The sequence below is a fragment of the Amblyomma mixtum genome, chromosome 10 (genome assembly GCF_055824585.1).
Source record: "Amblyomma mixtum isolate Tamu chromosome 10, ASM5582458v1, whole genome shotgun sequence".
In the NCBI taxonomy this organism is placed as follows: Eukaryota; Metazoa; Arthropoda; class Arachnida; order Ixodida; family Ixodidae; genus Amblyomma; species Amblyomma mixtum.
The window spans coordinates 52210668-52225943 of NC_143021.1; the positions used below are offsets into that span (position 1 = coordinate 52210668).

The window sequence follows — 15276 nt, forward strand, 5'->3', positions numbered from 1 at the left end:
TGAAATGCAACAGCACCATGCGTATCTATGCATTCTTCTACAGACACCATCAGCTCGTCATGCGGTATGGAATAATACAAATCTTTTACATCAACTGAGCATGCGGCAAAGGCACTGCTAGAATTGTCAGTTAAAAATCTAGCTATATCGTCCGAAGATTTCACCTGAAATGGGTCGTCAATTGTTAGTAGTTTTAATTTTGCTTGCAAGAAGACACCAAGAATCTTTTGCCACGTCCCTCCCTCAGAAATTATTACCCTCAAGGGCCAGTCTGGTTTGTGAGTTTTTACAGTGAAAAACGCGTCCAAGTTAGACTTCTTGCAAGTTTTTATGCCTCGAAGGAGGTAGTCAAGTTTAAGTTCTTTGCATAGCTTCATAGCAGTTACCTTTGCTTTCCTAACAGCTGATGTCTTGTGCTCGTCAAAAACAGAGCTGATGGTTTCTAACGCCTTAGTTTTGTACAAGTCCTTGGAAATCACAGCAAAGCCCCCCTCTTTGTCAGAGGTCAGCAACGCAAGGGAATTGTCTTTCAAGTACCTTACAGTACGTCCCACACTGAGATTCCTCTCGCAGAGCTGGTAGCGGCCAACGACGTCGGCTCCGTCTGAAATACACCTTGCACTTTCCTTGCACCTTGCTGCGCGCTGACTACAATGAAAGGAGAAGAGGCATGACCGAACAAAGCCAAGAAAACAAGATCCACACGCTTGGTGTGGATGTTCTGCCACAACCGGTCCGCGAGGTGCTTAGCCTTGGGCCTAAGTTTGCCATCCAACCGAAGAAGACAACACCGGAGCTTCTTGCCATGGTGCGGCGCGTTGCCAAGGCAAGTCCTGAGTCGGAAAGTGCAAGGTGTATTTCAGACGGAGCCGACGTCGTTGGCCGCTACCAGCTCTGCGAGAGGAATCTCCCAGTGGGACGTACTGTAAGGTACTTGAAAGACAATTCCCTTGCGTTGCTGACCTCTGACAAAGAGGGGGGCTTTGCTGTGATTTCCAAGGACTTGTACAAAACTAAGGCGTTAGAAACCATCAGCTCTGTTTTTGACGAGCACAAGACATCAGCTGTTAGGAAAGCAAAGGTAACTGCTATGAAGCTATGCAAAGAACTTAAACTTGACTACCTCCTTCGAGGCATAAAAACTTGCAAGAAGTCTAACTTGGACGCGTTTTTCACTGTAAAAACTCACAAACCAGACTGGCCTTTGAGGGTAATAATTTCTGAGGGAGGGACGTGGCAAAAGATTCTTGGTGTCTTCTTGCAAGCAAAATTAAAACTACTAACAATTGACGACCCATTTCAGGTGAAATCTTCGGACGATATAGCTAGATTTTTAACTGACAATTCTAGCAGTGCCTTTGCCGCATGCTCAGTTGATGTAAAAGATTTGTATTATTCCATACCGCATGACGAGCTGATGGTGTCTGTAGAAGAATGCATAGATACGCATGGTGCTGTTGCATTTCAAAACGCCTGCGGAATGTCTATTAGAGGGTTCCTGGAGCTATTAGCAGTGTTCCTCAGGTCAACTTACGTCTGTTGGGAGGAAAAAGTGTATCTCCAGAAACGCGGTGTTTGCATTGGTTCATGTATCGCGCCTCTACTCAGTGATTTGTACTTGGCGCGAAAAGACAGGTTCCTGAACGTAACCCTTGCAGGTACTAGTGTTAAAAAGGTATTTAGGTACGTTGATGACTACCTAGTTCTTTGTGATGGCCAAAGGGCGAATACGCTAGAAGCAGTAATGGAGGAGGTGGGTCGCTTTGCGCAGGCTTTGCAGCCACTTATTATCACGCACGAGCTTCCTGCTCAAGGGTCACTCAGGTTTTTAGACCTGAGACTTGAGTTCACTAGAGGGCACGCCTGCTGGGCCTATGAGCCCAGAGCGGAGAAAGCGCCAATGCCCTTCCAATCAGCTCACTCTAAGCTGACCAAGAGGGCTATTGTGAACTTGTGCTTCACGAATGCCTTGAGGAAATCCTGTGTTCACAAAATGAATGTGAGCTTTCTTCGCCAGGCGGAACGGCTTGGCAACTCGGGTTACCCCTCGCACCTGTTGGTATCTGTTGCCAAGCAGATGAAAAAGCACCTGATGCAGGCTAGGCCCGAGCAGCAAGATGATGCACAGAAACAGAAAGAAAGGAGGCCGGTAGTAGCAATTCCGTATCTTCACAATATTTCCCATCGCCTGAAAGGCATAGGTCGAAAAGCTGGCGTGAATGTAGTGATGACTGCTCCTAATAAACTCAAAAGTCTGTGCAGACGAGTCAACTCCGATCCGACCAAAAAGAAGCAGGGATGCACGATAAAGCATCGAACCCCCTTTGTGGAGTGCACCGAAGGCCTTGTTTATTCGTTGCCAGTGACTTGCGGTAAACAGTACATTGGGCAGACTGGCAGGTGCATGAATGAAAGGCTGCTAGAACACAAAAATAATTTCGAGCAAGCTTGCAGGAACCTGGGAATCCATTGCAGAGATTGCCCTTCAACTAGTTGTGCACCGGTTTTCCAAAAATGCAAAGCTTTGGCTAATCACAAAGACCAGTTAGTCCGGGAAATAATCGAGGCAGCTTCGATAGCGAGTCTGCGCGACGATTGTGTCAGCACGCCGTCTGTTGCTTTGACTAAGAAAGAATTTGACATGTTAAAAATGTGATTATAAATATCTGTGATTATTTGTCTTATGCTTTTTTGTGGACGCTTGAACGATATGGTTGCGACGCATGTGTTTTTTGAGAGGGTGAAGAAGGTATAAGAAGCAATGTTTCTTCGAAATAAAAACCAGTTGTAAGTCAGCGCTTGTCTCTTGTCCCGATGTTTTGCGCTGTTCCATCAAGAATGAATAACCAACATGCCCAAGCTGCTGTCCTGGTTGTAATTATTTAGCTATTGGAGACGAATACTATGCAACAATTCTATGTATATGAATGCCCAGCACGTCACTACAAAGAACACACATAACCAATAATTTGGTGTTTATACTCATTTAAGGTAATACTACTTCCCACGCAAGAACACGACAGCCATGTGTAAACTTTCTGCTTTCATAGTAATAAAATCTATCCAACGACAAGTTAGGCGCAGCATGCCTGCTCTTTATAAATATGCAATACTGACAATGTTTGACACTAGCATTTGGCATGAACGAGATAACTGTGATTACTTCGCACATTACGTGCCAGTCCATACTATTATGCACAATTTAGATTTGCAAATGTAATGTGTAATTCTCTCTGACTGCCACGTTAGTGCACTGCAAACCAATGAAGTTGCCTTGCATTTGCAATGTTCTCACTACTTTTATGCAACACTGATCACTTCAGTATATCTGCATCGTTCTGTTAGACGGCCACGGGATAGCTAGAATTAAGGCTATTTTATGTGATGGAAACCATTGACTAGACAACAAAGAAGAAAAGCCTCAACTACTGTCCTGGTGCTGGGACGTCTAATAAGAGCTCAGAAAGACTCGGTTTCAATATGCCAAACCCTCCGCATAATATTACCCTGTGCGAAAATACCCCACCCCACCCTAGCTTAATTTCTGTCCACATGCACCAAGGCTCACTGCACCTGTTATAAATATTGCCCTAAATATTGCAATCAAGCTGCCCGTGTATGCATAGGCTATCTGTGCATCGAGAAAGAAAGAAGTTGTTAGGAATGTTTCACACCAAAAACAGAAAAAAAGGCAGCCTGTTTCTCAGAAACAGCTAAGAGCATGAAATTGTGTGTCCAAAAAGATTAGGCTGCTTTGTACTTATTTATGACAACAAGAACTGTCAGAGCTGCGCTTTCAAAAATTCAGGAGCTTTGTGCACAAACGTAGCTTCCGTATGCACGTCTTGCAGCACCAACGCTTCCGAATTGAAACGACCGATGAATATGCACAGGAAAAAGCAAATAGAGAGCGCTTGAATTTAAAAGAAAAGCTACCTTGCACAATCAGAAATTTCACGACAGAACCTTCCAAACAGTGACGTTGTACTGGTTGCGGTATACCGAATATATACCTAGCAAATAAGTGTGCGCTTTGTTAACGAGCGGGATTCTGTGGCGGCAATGCTACAGCTCTAATTCCGAAAACCTAATGCTGCAGAAATTGAGTTTTCAAAATACGTGCGAATGCACGATACACTTTTGCACGCATTTAGAACTTTCAGTTGTGAAACACAGACAACGAATCTTGTGTATGCGTCTTCCTTGGCTGGTAAAAAAATTCTATAAGTCTCCAGTTTGCCTGTGTACTCCACAAATTCTAGGATCCCTGTCCGCTACATGTCAAATTTCACTGAAGCGAAAGTAATACAACCGACAGCTGATGATCTGCTAGGGCAACAGGATTTCAAAAGTTTGAGAAGGGCAGTGGGAGTCCAATCCAGGTGGAGTAATGAAATTTGACTAGTAACAGACAGGGATCCTCCAATCTGTGGAGGACACCGGCAAATTGGAGACTTGCGGAGGAATTTTTTTACCCGCCAAGGAACACGCATACACAAGAGAGAACCACAGAGGACTACGGCTTTTACCAGCCCTTGTCCTGTGCGGTTCTGTCTTGTGTATGCGTCTTTTTTGGCTGGTAAAAAAATTCTTCCATAAGTCTCCAATTTGCCTGTGTACTCAACAAACCGCAGGATCCCTGTCCACTACTAGTCAAATATTTCAACTCCACCTGGCTTGGACTCCCACCGCCCTTCTCTGTGGAGAAAGGGTGACAGCAGCTGGCAAAGGACAAGGTTAACTGCAGATCAACTGGGGAAGCATTATCCTGCACTGATTTTGACGGCAGGTTCACAAGACAAACAAAATCAACTCGAGGAGCGGGGTGCACATCATGCGACTGAATGTCAATGGCCAGTGAAAATGGCACCAGCACTGTGGAATGCACATGCAGAAAACGAGACGCATTTTTTTGTCAACTTTGAGTAGCAGTCTACAGCAATTTTAAAGAGCAAAGCTCTCAAGTATGGCAACACTGGCACTTTTTGTTTTACTGGGGTGAGGGTCGTCGTGAGGGTTGAAGTCCATATTTCTTTTCCATCCACTGTGTTAATTGCGAGCTATGTTTACCTAATAGGGGCTGGGCATCTAACATCACCGTTATTTCTTTGCAGCAGTTAAAACAATACAGCATACATTTTATAACATGCTTAACGAATTTTTGGGAGCAGCATGCTTTTACCCTTCTACTATTTGTTGCTACTGAATCAGTTTGGCGTTGACAAAAGATCTGTAATAAGGAGTAATTACTCATTGACATCCACTCGAGCACAGCCAAATGGCTACAAAGGAAAGCTATACAGCTTTCACAGAAACTTCGTAGTTAAAGAAAGATTCGTCCTGGTCCGGTGTTCGAACTCAGAACCACCACTTCACAGGAGCAGTCGCTCTATCAATTTGTCCAACCTGGACGGCAAGCTTATGGTAGGGCGAGAGCGAAGTGATCAATAACTCGAGTGGGAACTGTGTTGGTCCAATGTTTTAGGACCCCTAAAACATTGGACAAACTCAGTTCCCGCTTCATGTTACCTCTAAAACATTGGACAAACTGAGTTCCCGCTTCATGTTACAATACTGAGTGACATTTTGGTCTATACACCAGAAATACCGGTAAAGCATCATGATAGAACACAATGTTTTTTAAAGGGATAAAGGAATATGTTCGTCCTTTCAGAGGGCACATATGCATAAGAGGCAACATGTGTGAAATAGTCTCTGCACCTGAAGCAGTGTAAATTCCATTATGTTAACAGCAGCAGTCAAAAGCTTCATGAGCGACTATTTCATACAGATCATGTAATTACATTCATGTAATTCAGGATCAGATTCATGTGATTATACAGGGAGGTACTGCTGCTAAGTGCACGTAGAGCTCTGCATGCATTTCTAAACCCGGCTGTGAGCCTATGTCTACGAAATTTTTCTAAATAGGCAGGTAAGGTATGCATCACTGGAAAACAATACCTACCACAAACAGCTGAGGAGAGATAGCACAGCCAAAAGCTGGAAGCACGAATGGCCCAGTAGATACTGGCAGCTGGCAACTGCAAATAAATATGTCAGAGCAACTGTTGTCAGTGGCCGTAACAATGTCATGAATGACAAGAGAAGAAATTGTCTACTGCTTCATAAATTAGAATAAGGTAGTAACATAGGAACACACAAAGCAATGAGAGGGCCCATGACAAAAGAAATGAACAGATTGTATGTGATGCACCGATATACATTTTTTCAGTAGATTTACATGACTGTCACACCCGCATAGAAAGATGAGCAGGCTGGAATACCACTATTTTTATGCATGATGAAAAGAGCGTAACTATTCGAATATAGCATGCACAGGATTTTATTACTACTAGGGTGCTTTGCAGCAGCGCCGAAAGTATTTTTAAATTGAACGTAGCGACCAGTAGACCCGTCTGCTTTGCACAAATGATGAGAGGATGGAAAAGGCATGCATTCATTAGCAAGAAGCACGATATCTCACATCACAGCATGAAACGAAAATTGGTATTGCATTTAACAAATCTGCACAGAAATAAAAACTGCCTAGTGGCAATGCAAGTAAGAGCAAGGGAAAAAAATACCGAAGAAAACTGGTGAGTGTGGTGCAGGGAGGTCTGTGGGTAGGGTCTCGTGCCTGGGAATAGTTCCGAGCGCGGAGAATCGCCGGCAGCACAGCTGGTGGCAGTCAACCAAGAATAAATAAGAGAAAGTGAAAATCAATAACAAACCATCACCGATATAGCGAACGACTTGAAAGCGGGCCGCACAAACGAGGGATATAGCAAAAAGCTTGAAATCATAAATAAGTGCGCAGTTGCATCCCAAACAGTTCTCAAAATCTGAAGGCGAGGAAGCATCGACAAATACACCTCAGGGCAGACGCAAGAACGATCTAACTTTGACATAATACTGTGTCAAATTCTGTTCCATGGGGAAGCACAGATAAAAATTTACAAATGACTAGGCAAGGGATATGCCCCAGCCTTTTACACGCGATCATTGTCCCCGAAAAAATTGTATGACAAATATTAAGGCGTAAGCACTAATCCCACGAGTACACACACTGAGCACTGTCTGTTGGCAGCTGGCCTAGCGCGAGTGCTCTGTCGCGCGGCACTGCCGCTCATCGTCATCTTCTAAGTAGCACAAATCAATCCGACGGGCACCAGCCGCGAGGCAACTCGACCGTTGTCAGTTTCCTTGTCTGTCCGCAGCTGGCCTAGCAAGAGCGCTCTCTAACGTGGCACTGCACGCTCATCATCCTCTCCTACGTAGCACAAATCTATGCTATTGGAATGTAGTAAACTGTCGTGTCCGGTCGCTGTGTTGAATGCAGCGAAAGACGCACACGGTACTTTTAGACTTCGTTTATTTAAAGCCGATGAGGGTGCGACCAGCGTCGACCGAGGCAGGAGCCGAACTGGCCGCCCGATGAAAGGAGGGAGTGGAGAAGCGTCCACGGGAGGGAGTGGCTTCCCAGAACAGGAGGAGGGTGCGGGGGCGCACCGTGGGGGGGCATCCGGCGACAGCGTGCGACGAGGGGCAAGCGGTCGTTAGGAGGAGGATGCGAGTGGTCGTTAGGAGGAGGATGCGAACTGTCGTTAGGAGGAGGACGCGGGGGCGCACACACACAAAAGCAACAAGGGGACACAACACTTCCTTCCCCCTTAGAAAGTTGCCCGGTATCGTGCAGGGGGTCGGCGCTCACGCGTGGAGGCGCGCTGGCTTTGTGCGCTCGGGGGAGAAACACTTGTAGGCTGGCTGTTGTTCGCTGTGTCTCCTGGGTCTGTCCTGGGCGAAGTCTCTTCTTCCGGGAAGAGGTGCCAGGCTATGTGGGAAAATGGTGCACGTGTTCTCTCCGCTGGCGGACAGCTCTCAGACGGCGTCGTAAATCTACGCAGCTGGTTGAGATGTCGGCGTACTACTGTGCCATGTATGTTGACGAGCCAAGAGCGCAGGCCTATGCGTCTGACAATTGTAGCTTCCTCCCAGCGTGGCTTTTTCAGAAACTGTCGGGCGAGGACGCGCTGCCCCTCATTAAGCGTGCCGCAGCGCGGAATTGCTTTTTCTTCCCGGAACGTCTCTGCCTTTGGCTCGGGGAGGATGGCTGTGAGCTGGGTTCGCATTTCACGCTCGAACATCATTTTCGAGGGGGTCTCGCCTGTTGTGCTCTGAACCGTCGTGTGCTGCTTGAAGAGAAAGCGCGCAAGGCGGCGCTGCAGCGAGCCTGTCTGATCTCTTTCAAGGGCGCGTTTTAGCTCGGCTACGTAGCGCTCGGCTTGTCCGTTTGTCGCTGGGTGGTAGGGGGCCGATGTAACTGATGAGATCCCGTTGTCGCGATAAAACTTGAGGATCTCCGCAGACACAAACGGTGTTCCGTTGTCCGACACTACCTTGCGCGGCAGGCCGAACGTTGCAAATAGTGATCGGAGGTTGTCAATGACTGCTGCCGAAGTCGTCTGTCCCATTTGCCTTATCTCAAGCCACTTTGTGTAGGCATCTACGACCACAAGGAAAGTGCAGCCCTCAATTGGTCCTGCAAAATCAATGTGCAGTGTGTGCCATGGTGTGTCTGGCTTTTCCCATTCTGGGACAGGAGCTTTCGGCGGGGCGCTCCGGCTGCTCTGGCAAGGCTTGCATTCTCGCACCACTGTTTCGATGTCGTTGTCAATGCCAGGCCACCACATGTAGCTTCTGGCACACTTTTTCATTGCAACGATGCCCCGATGTCCGGCGTGGATGAGAGACATAGCTTGTGCGCGTAGTTCTCTCGGCATCACAACTCGGGACCCAAATATGATGCAGCCGCGATGGGTGCTCAACTCTGTAGCTCGCCTGCGGTAAGCGTCGAAGTTGTCCCCTTTGAGTTTATGCACGTTGCCTTGTTGAACAGCTATGTAAACTAGCCGGAGAGCTGCGCACTTCTGCGTAGATGCTGCAACTGTGCCTGCTGTAAGCGGAGGTTCTGGCAGTGCTTCGAACATCAGAACGTCTCCTGGTGGAAATGGTTCGTCAACAGTTGCGTCTAGTGGCAGACGGCTTAGCGCATCGGCGTTTTGATGTTTACTCCCATTGCGGTAGACCAGAGCGTAGTCGTACGCTGAGAGTTTGATGCACCAACGTGTCATTCGCGGAGACAAAGTTGGTGGCATAGGCCTTTGTGGTCCCAGAATGCCCAATAGCGGTCGGTGATCGGTTATAAAGGTCACCTTCCGGCCGGCAATGTACTGGTGAAAATGTGTCGCCGCGTAGACGATGGCTAGCCCTTCTTTGTCAAGTTGCGCGTAGTTGCGTTCTGCTTGCGACAACGTACGTGAGGCGAAGGCGATGGGAGCTTCCCTTCCTTGCTCGTCAGTTTGCGATAGAACCGCGCCGACTCCGTACGGTGATGCGTCGCAAGCCAAAAGCAGAGGCTTCCTTTCGTCGTAGTGGCGGAGGACTGTACATCTTCGAATCAGGTCTTTCAGGGCATCGAATGACTGCTGATGGCGTGGCGACCATGTCCATGTCACATCTTTCCGAAGGAGTTGGTATAAGTCGTTGGCCATGGTAGCTCTTTGTTCCAAGAACCGGTCGTAGAACGTCAAGAGTCCGAGAAAAGCCTGTAGCTCCTGCTTGTTTGTTGGAGCTCGTGCTTCTGTGATCGCTCGCACTTTGTCCTCGGTAGGGTGAATGCCTTCCGCATCAATTCGGTGTCCCAGAAATTGCACCTCTGGCACCGCAAAACAGCACTTCGATTTGCTTATGCACAAATTAGCGTTTGCTAGCCTTTCGAGAACGAGCTCTAGGCGCACTGCATGCTCTTCAGTGGAAGTGCCACTGATGATGACATCGTCAAGGTAGACACAAACTCCTGGGATGCCCTGAAGCACTGTCTCCATGAATTTTTGAAATATGGCCGGGGCTGCAGCTACGCCAAAAGGCAGTCGCTTGACTTTGTACAAGCCTTTCAGTGTGTTAATTGCCAATAATTCAGCAGTTGACTCGCTCACCTTCAGCTGCTGATACGCCTGGGTGAGGTCCAATGTGCTGAAGACTCTTGCGCCACGTAGTACACTGAATACTTCTTCAGGTGTCGGTAGCGGGTAAGAGGACGCTTTAGTCGCAAGATTGACGGTGCTCCGGTAGTCTCCGCAGAGGCGTGTGGTTCCGTTCTTCTTGCGAACTACGACAAGTGGTGTGGCCCATTCTGAATGCTGCGTCGGCTCGATGACACCTTGCTGCTCCAGTTTGTCCAACTCTTTTTCAACTGAAGCTCGGAGAGCAAACGGCACCGGCCTGGCCTTCAGAAATTTGGGTTGCGCGTTGTCCAACAACTCCAGTGTGACCGGGGGCCCTTCGTTTCCTGGAATCTCTTCCGAGAATACTCTTTCGTATTTCTCTTGCAGTTGCTCAACCATATTCTGGCTCGGCGTCTGGTGTATGCCGCATATCATCACGCCTAGTGGAGAAAACCAGTTTCTCCCTAGAAGGCTTGATCCTGTGCCCTTCACAACAAGCAGAGGTAGCGTATGGGTCTGGCCGTTGTAGTTAACCTGCACGTTGGCAGAGCCCAATAGTGGCAGATTCTGTCCTGACCACGTTCGCAGGTGCGTGTCGTCTTGTTGCAGGGCGGGTGCGTCAGATGGCCATGAAGTTCGGAACGTGTCCTCACTGATCAGAGTACAGGCTGCGCCGGAGTCCACCTCGAACTTAATCAGCTGGTGATGTACGCTTACTTCTGTAAAAATCTTCGGTCGCGTGCCGAGATTCATGGTGTTCAGGTCGTACAACACAGATGGTGTTGCTGATGTTGCTCCATGGAGATCAGATAGCGGCGTATTCTCTGAGGCGTTGACGCTGTGATTAGGCTGGGAAGGTGACTTTATCTTGGCAAGTCTCCGTTTCGTAATGCATGCTCTTTCGATATGCCCTCGCTTGTGGCAAAAATTACACGTGGCTGACTGGAATCGACATCCCTGGGGGTTGTGTTGGTCGTCACACCGCCAGCAGCGTTGTGCCTTTTTGACCGATTTTACAACAACAGAAGGCTTGCGCACCTGGTTGCTTGTCTGGTGTACCGGCTCGGTGTTCCGGCGAATCCCTCTCTGCTGGTGACCGGCGCTCTCCGCTCGAACGGCGATGTCGTAAGCTTTGCTGAATGTGAGGTCCTTCTCAGCGAACAGGCGCTGCTGCAGTGACTCGTCACTCAGTCCGCACACAAATCTGTCGCGTAACATCACGTCCAAGGGAAGCATGGTGGTGTTAGCAGAAGAAGCTGCGTCTCCCTCCTGCCCGGTAGCTGTTGTCGACAGCGTTCCAAAATTGCAGTCGGCAGCGAGCTTCTTGAGCGCGGCTACGTAGGCGCTCACAGTTTCTCCTCCCAGTTGATCTCGTCGTTGGAAGCGAGCCCGGCTGTAGACCTCGGATGGCCTTGGGTCGTAGTGCTTTTGCAGCGCTTTTACGATGTCGTCGTAAGACACTGCCGCTGGTGTGCTTGGCTGAATAAGGGCGCAGACAGTATCGTAGGTCTGCTCCCCGCACAGCGTCAGCAGGTTGGCCCTCTTCAAGGCTGGGTCTGTGATGTTGTTAGCTTCAAAGTAGAACTGAAGGCGTCCAACCCACGATGACCACGATGAGCCGTTGAATTCTGGTATCTGATTGGGAAACCCTCGCGTAGCCATGGCTTGTCAATAGCGTTGCGTAGCGCGGGTCGAATCCACTTTCTCGTCGCCACTGTCGTGTCCGGTCGCTGTGTTGAATGCAGCGAAAGACGCACACGGTACTTTTAGACTTCGTTTATTTAAAGCCGATGAGGGTGCGACCAGCGTCGACCGAGGCAGGAGCCGAACTGGCCGCCCGAAGAAAGGAGGGAGTGGAGAAGCGTCCACGGGAGGGAGTGGCTTCCCAGAACAGGAGGAGGGTGCGGGGGCGCACCGTGGGGGGGCATCCGGCGACAGCGTGCGACGAGGGGCAAGCGGTCGTTAGGAGGAGGATGCGAGTGGTCGTTAGGAGGAGGATGCGAACTGTCGTTAGGAGGAGGACGCGGGGGCGCACACACACAAAAGCAACACGGGGACACAACATAAACTTTGTCTGTTGTTTTTCGCAGCGCTAGCAAGCGACCGCATAACTCTGTTGTGATAACTGGTGGCATTTTTATTTACCGCGGCACCCGAGTACTAAACGCAGATAGAGACTATGGAGCAACAGTTGCCATGCGGCCTATACGCCCGTTCTTTTCTGGTAAAGGCCGATTCACACGATTTTCCGTTCGCCCGCTGCCGCGGCCGACAGCGCGCCTCTCAATGTGGTGACGCATGAATACGTAGTGCGCGGGCCGCGGGCGAACGGACCGTCGTGTGAATCGGCGTTAACGCATTATAGCTGAGGCAATCGCACGCAGACTGCCTGCACTGCACACTAATAACGCGTGCGAATAGAGATCAGAAGTAAAGAAACGTACACGGGACTCACCGTTCAGACGGCTCATCAAGGCTTAGCAAAACCGCACATTCTTCTTCGTTGCCTCTCCAGATGACTAGAAGTCGTAGCGCTACCTTTCTTCAGGGCTTTACCCGTTCAAAATCACCAGTGTTGACAGGGCGTAATTCTCGTCGTTGGTTTCCAAAACACACTTGTGTTCTTCATACACGTCCACCGCACGAGCACTCAAACAATGCTACGAAAACCCAAATAACACAAAACGTGACGACGGCTGCAGTTTTGCTTCGTTGAAAAAACCTACAAATGCGCTTTTTTTATTACTAATATTTGAATTGTGTTCGCAACAAAAACAAATTATATTTTTTCATTTTATTTCTTTATTAAATGCGAATACCAAAGCGCTTTTAGATACTTTTGCTGACATGTCGTTTGTAGAAGCTGCGATCCTGTGATCCCATCCCCGGGTGTCCTAGCAGACGACGGCGCAGACGACGCTGTTGACGGAATGCAATTTCGATTGACGGCAGCGAAAATCCCTTAAATGCGACAAAAAAGGCAAAGAAACGCACCGTATCGCAAACTGGTCCATATCAAGGATATGTTCGACGCGAGCGGTAGGACAAAGAGCAGCTGCGATGCATTACTCTACGCGACACTGGCATGGTCGACGGAGATCTACATGAAACAGAGCTTAAATGTGACCCGTACAAGCGGATTACTGTGATATCAACTGCGTTACGGAACTACGACGATACTTGCTTCACACTTTAGCTTATATGCAACAGCGGCCCGCACTCGCCGCATCCTGTTCGAGTGTACTTTCACTAGCAAGAGCCCACATGCATGGAAGCCGACAGAAGCAACTGTCTTTTCGAGTTCAGATTGTTCCGAATAATACGAGCAGCTTACTTTAGCACGTACTCGAATTCAAGTTCTCAGCCTGTGTGTCACGTATGGTGACGATGGCGTCGAGGACGAGCTTAAGAATCGCCTTAACGTGGCCGCAACGCAGCCGGTATCCCAAGCATTCGTGCGCTAATTGTTGTTCACCTGTACTGCGAACGTGCGCTCAGTCGCAGGCCAGCCGCTAGCTGCTCGATTTGCCAGCCTTGCGAGTACAATTCGCAAGTTTCTGAGCCAATCTTTGAGCGAGCCGAGCTTTAAGCTATGACGCTGCTCGCGAGCGCGCCGCGCGACGAGCTTCGGCCTGCTCCCTGGCTGCCGTATTCGTAGCTAAGCCTAGGAGGTTTCACTTCGATGCCAGAGCTGAGAGCGCTTTGAAACTGGCTAGCGCTGAGGTGCTACTCTTTGCATTGCAAGTACGTTTTATTGTGAACTATGTCTCGTAGTGAAATAAAGATATGTTCGGGTCCACCCGAACGGTGATGATGGCGTCGAGGACGAGCTTAAGAATCGCCGCAACGCCGCCGATATTCCATGCATACATGTGTGCTAAATTTGTTCACCTGTGCTGCAAACGTGGGCATAAAGGCTCGCTCAATCGCAGGCCAGTCGCTGCTCGATTTTCCAGCCTTGCGTGCGCGATTCGCAAGCTACAGAGCGAATCATTGAGCGAGCCGAGCTTTCGGCAACGACGGCGCCCGCGATCGCGCCGGGCGGCGAACTGTGCGCTGCTCGCTGGCTGCCCTTGTCGTCGCTAAACCTAGCCGATTTCACATAGATGCTGTAGCTGAATGCGCTTCGAAACTGGCCAGCACTTTGGTGCTACCCTCGGCACCGTTTTACTCTGAACCCCGCGTCATAGGGAAATAAATATATGCTCGGTTTCCGCGACCCCTTCAGGAGCGGAGCTATAGCAGAGGCCAGGCGAACTCCAGAGCAGCAGCAAAGCGGCTATGAGAGGAAATTTGTATGGCTGTTATCGCTTCTACCAACAACTCGACATTGGCTAATGATACTCTATCCCAGAGCTTTGGTCGTGAACAAACAATACCAGTGCATTTTTCTGACGCAGGCATCCAGGCTGGCAGGCCGGCCCCGAGAAGCTAGCGCGCCCTTACGATTGTATGGCCGTAAGGGCGGAGGAGTAAAACAAGCACTGAACTCCCTTGGGGTATGCAGGAGTGGAAATGCCATTTTACTCTTTTGTCAAGAGGAGTGAACAGGACCTTTCACTCTTTCTCGTTTGTAGAGAGAGTAGATTGAGACCTGCAGGAGTAGCGAGGCTCTTTTACTCTTAATGCAGGAGTAGCAGTTCTTAGAGTGCTTACACTGGCTTTGGTTCTGCTTCCTCTAACGAACGAGAGAGACAGCGACATCTCCTCTCCCTTTTCGTGCGGTGCCTTGAATATGCGAACTTTCTTCATTCGTCTCTTTACCCTGATGAGGGACGGTCCTGCGTCCGACACTGTTGGCAATAAACAAAACCGATGAGAAAGTTGTGACCCCTTCATTCTACTAGTCTTCCTGGCCCATTGAACGATGACACCTGCTACTACTTCTACTGCAGTTGCTGCCAGCGCCCACACAACCGAGCGATCATCCATGCACCTCCCACGGAACCCAATTAGCACGACTATAATTGGCGACGAACTTTTCAAGCATGTATACGAGTATTTCGACCCGGAGCAACATAACACCCCTGGCTTCGTGGTGTATAGATCAGCCAAGTTTGCGGATATTCCGGCACTCTTGGAATACCTGCCTGCCCCCACCGTACAGTGACTCTTTACGTTGGGACAGCCGACATCGCTAACGCTGGCGCTATGTCCAGCATGAGGGAGATCGTGTTGAGAATAGGCCGTGAGCGCCCCTCGTTGAAAGTGTGCCTGGGTCTTCCTTTTCCACGCGCCCTGAACCGCCCATACTGAGGGGCGAACAGAA

The 15276-nt window shown here is 49.2% G+C and overlaps 1 protein-coding gene and 1 long non-coding RNA gene across 2 annotated transcripts; one reads left to right on the plus strand and one right to left on the minus strand.

Moving 5' to 3' along the window:
* Positions 1–670: 670 nt before the first annotated feature.
* On the plus strand, positions 671–2824 carry LOC149325789 (uncharacterized). The gene is made up of 2 exons (XM_089564384.1): positions 671–826; positions 2099–2824. The coding sequence occupies exons 1-2, from the start codon at positions 671–673 to the stop codon at positions 2654–2656; spliced, it is 714 nt and encodes a 237-aa protein (XP_089420510.1). The 3' UTR covers positions 2657–2824.
* Positions 2825–4975: 2151 nt separating this feature from the next.
* Positions 4976–12521, minus strand: LOC149325790 (uncharacterized). The gene is made up of 3 exons (XR_016286172.1): positions 12463–12521; positions 6588–6681; positions 4976–6044 (listed from the first exon to the last, which is right to left on the minus strand). It is a non-coding gene; the product is annotated as an uncharacterized LOC149325790 (long non-coding RNA).
* Between the last annotated feature and the right edge of the window lie 2755 nt (positions 12522–15276).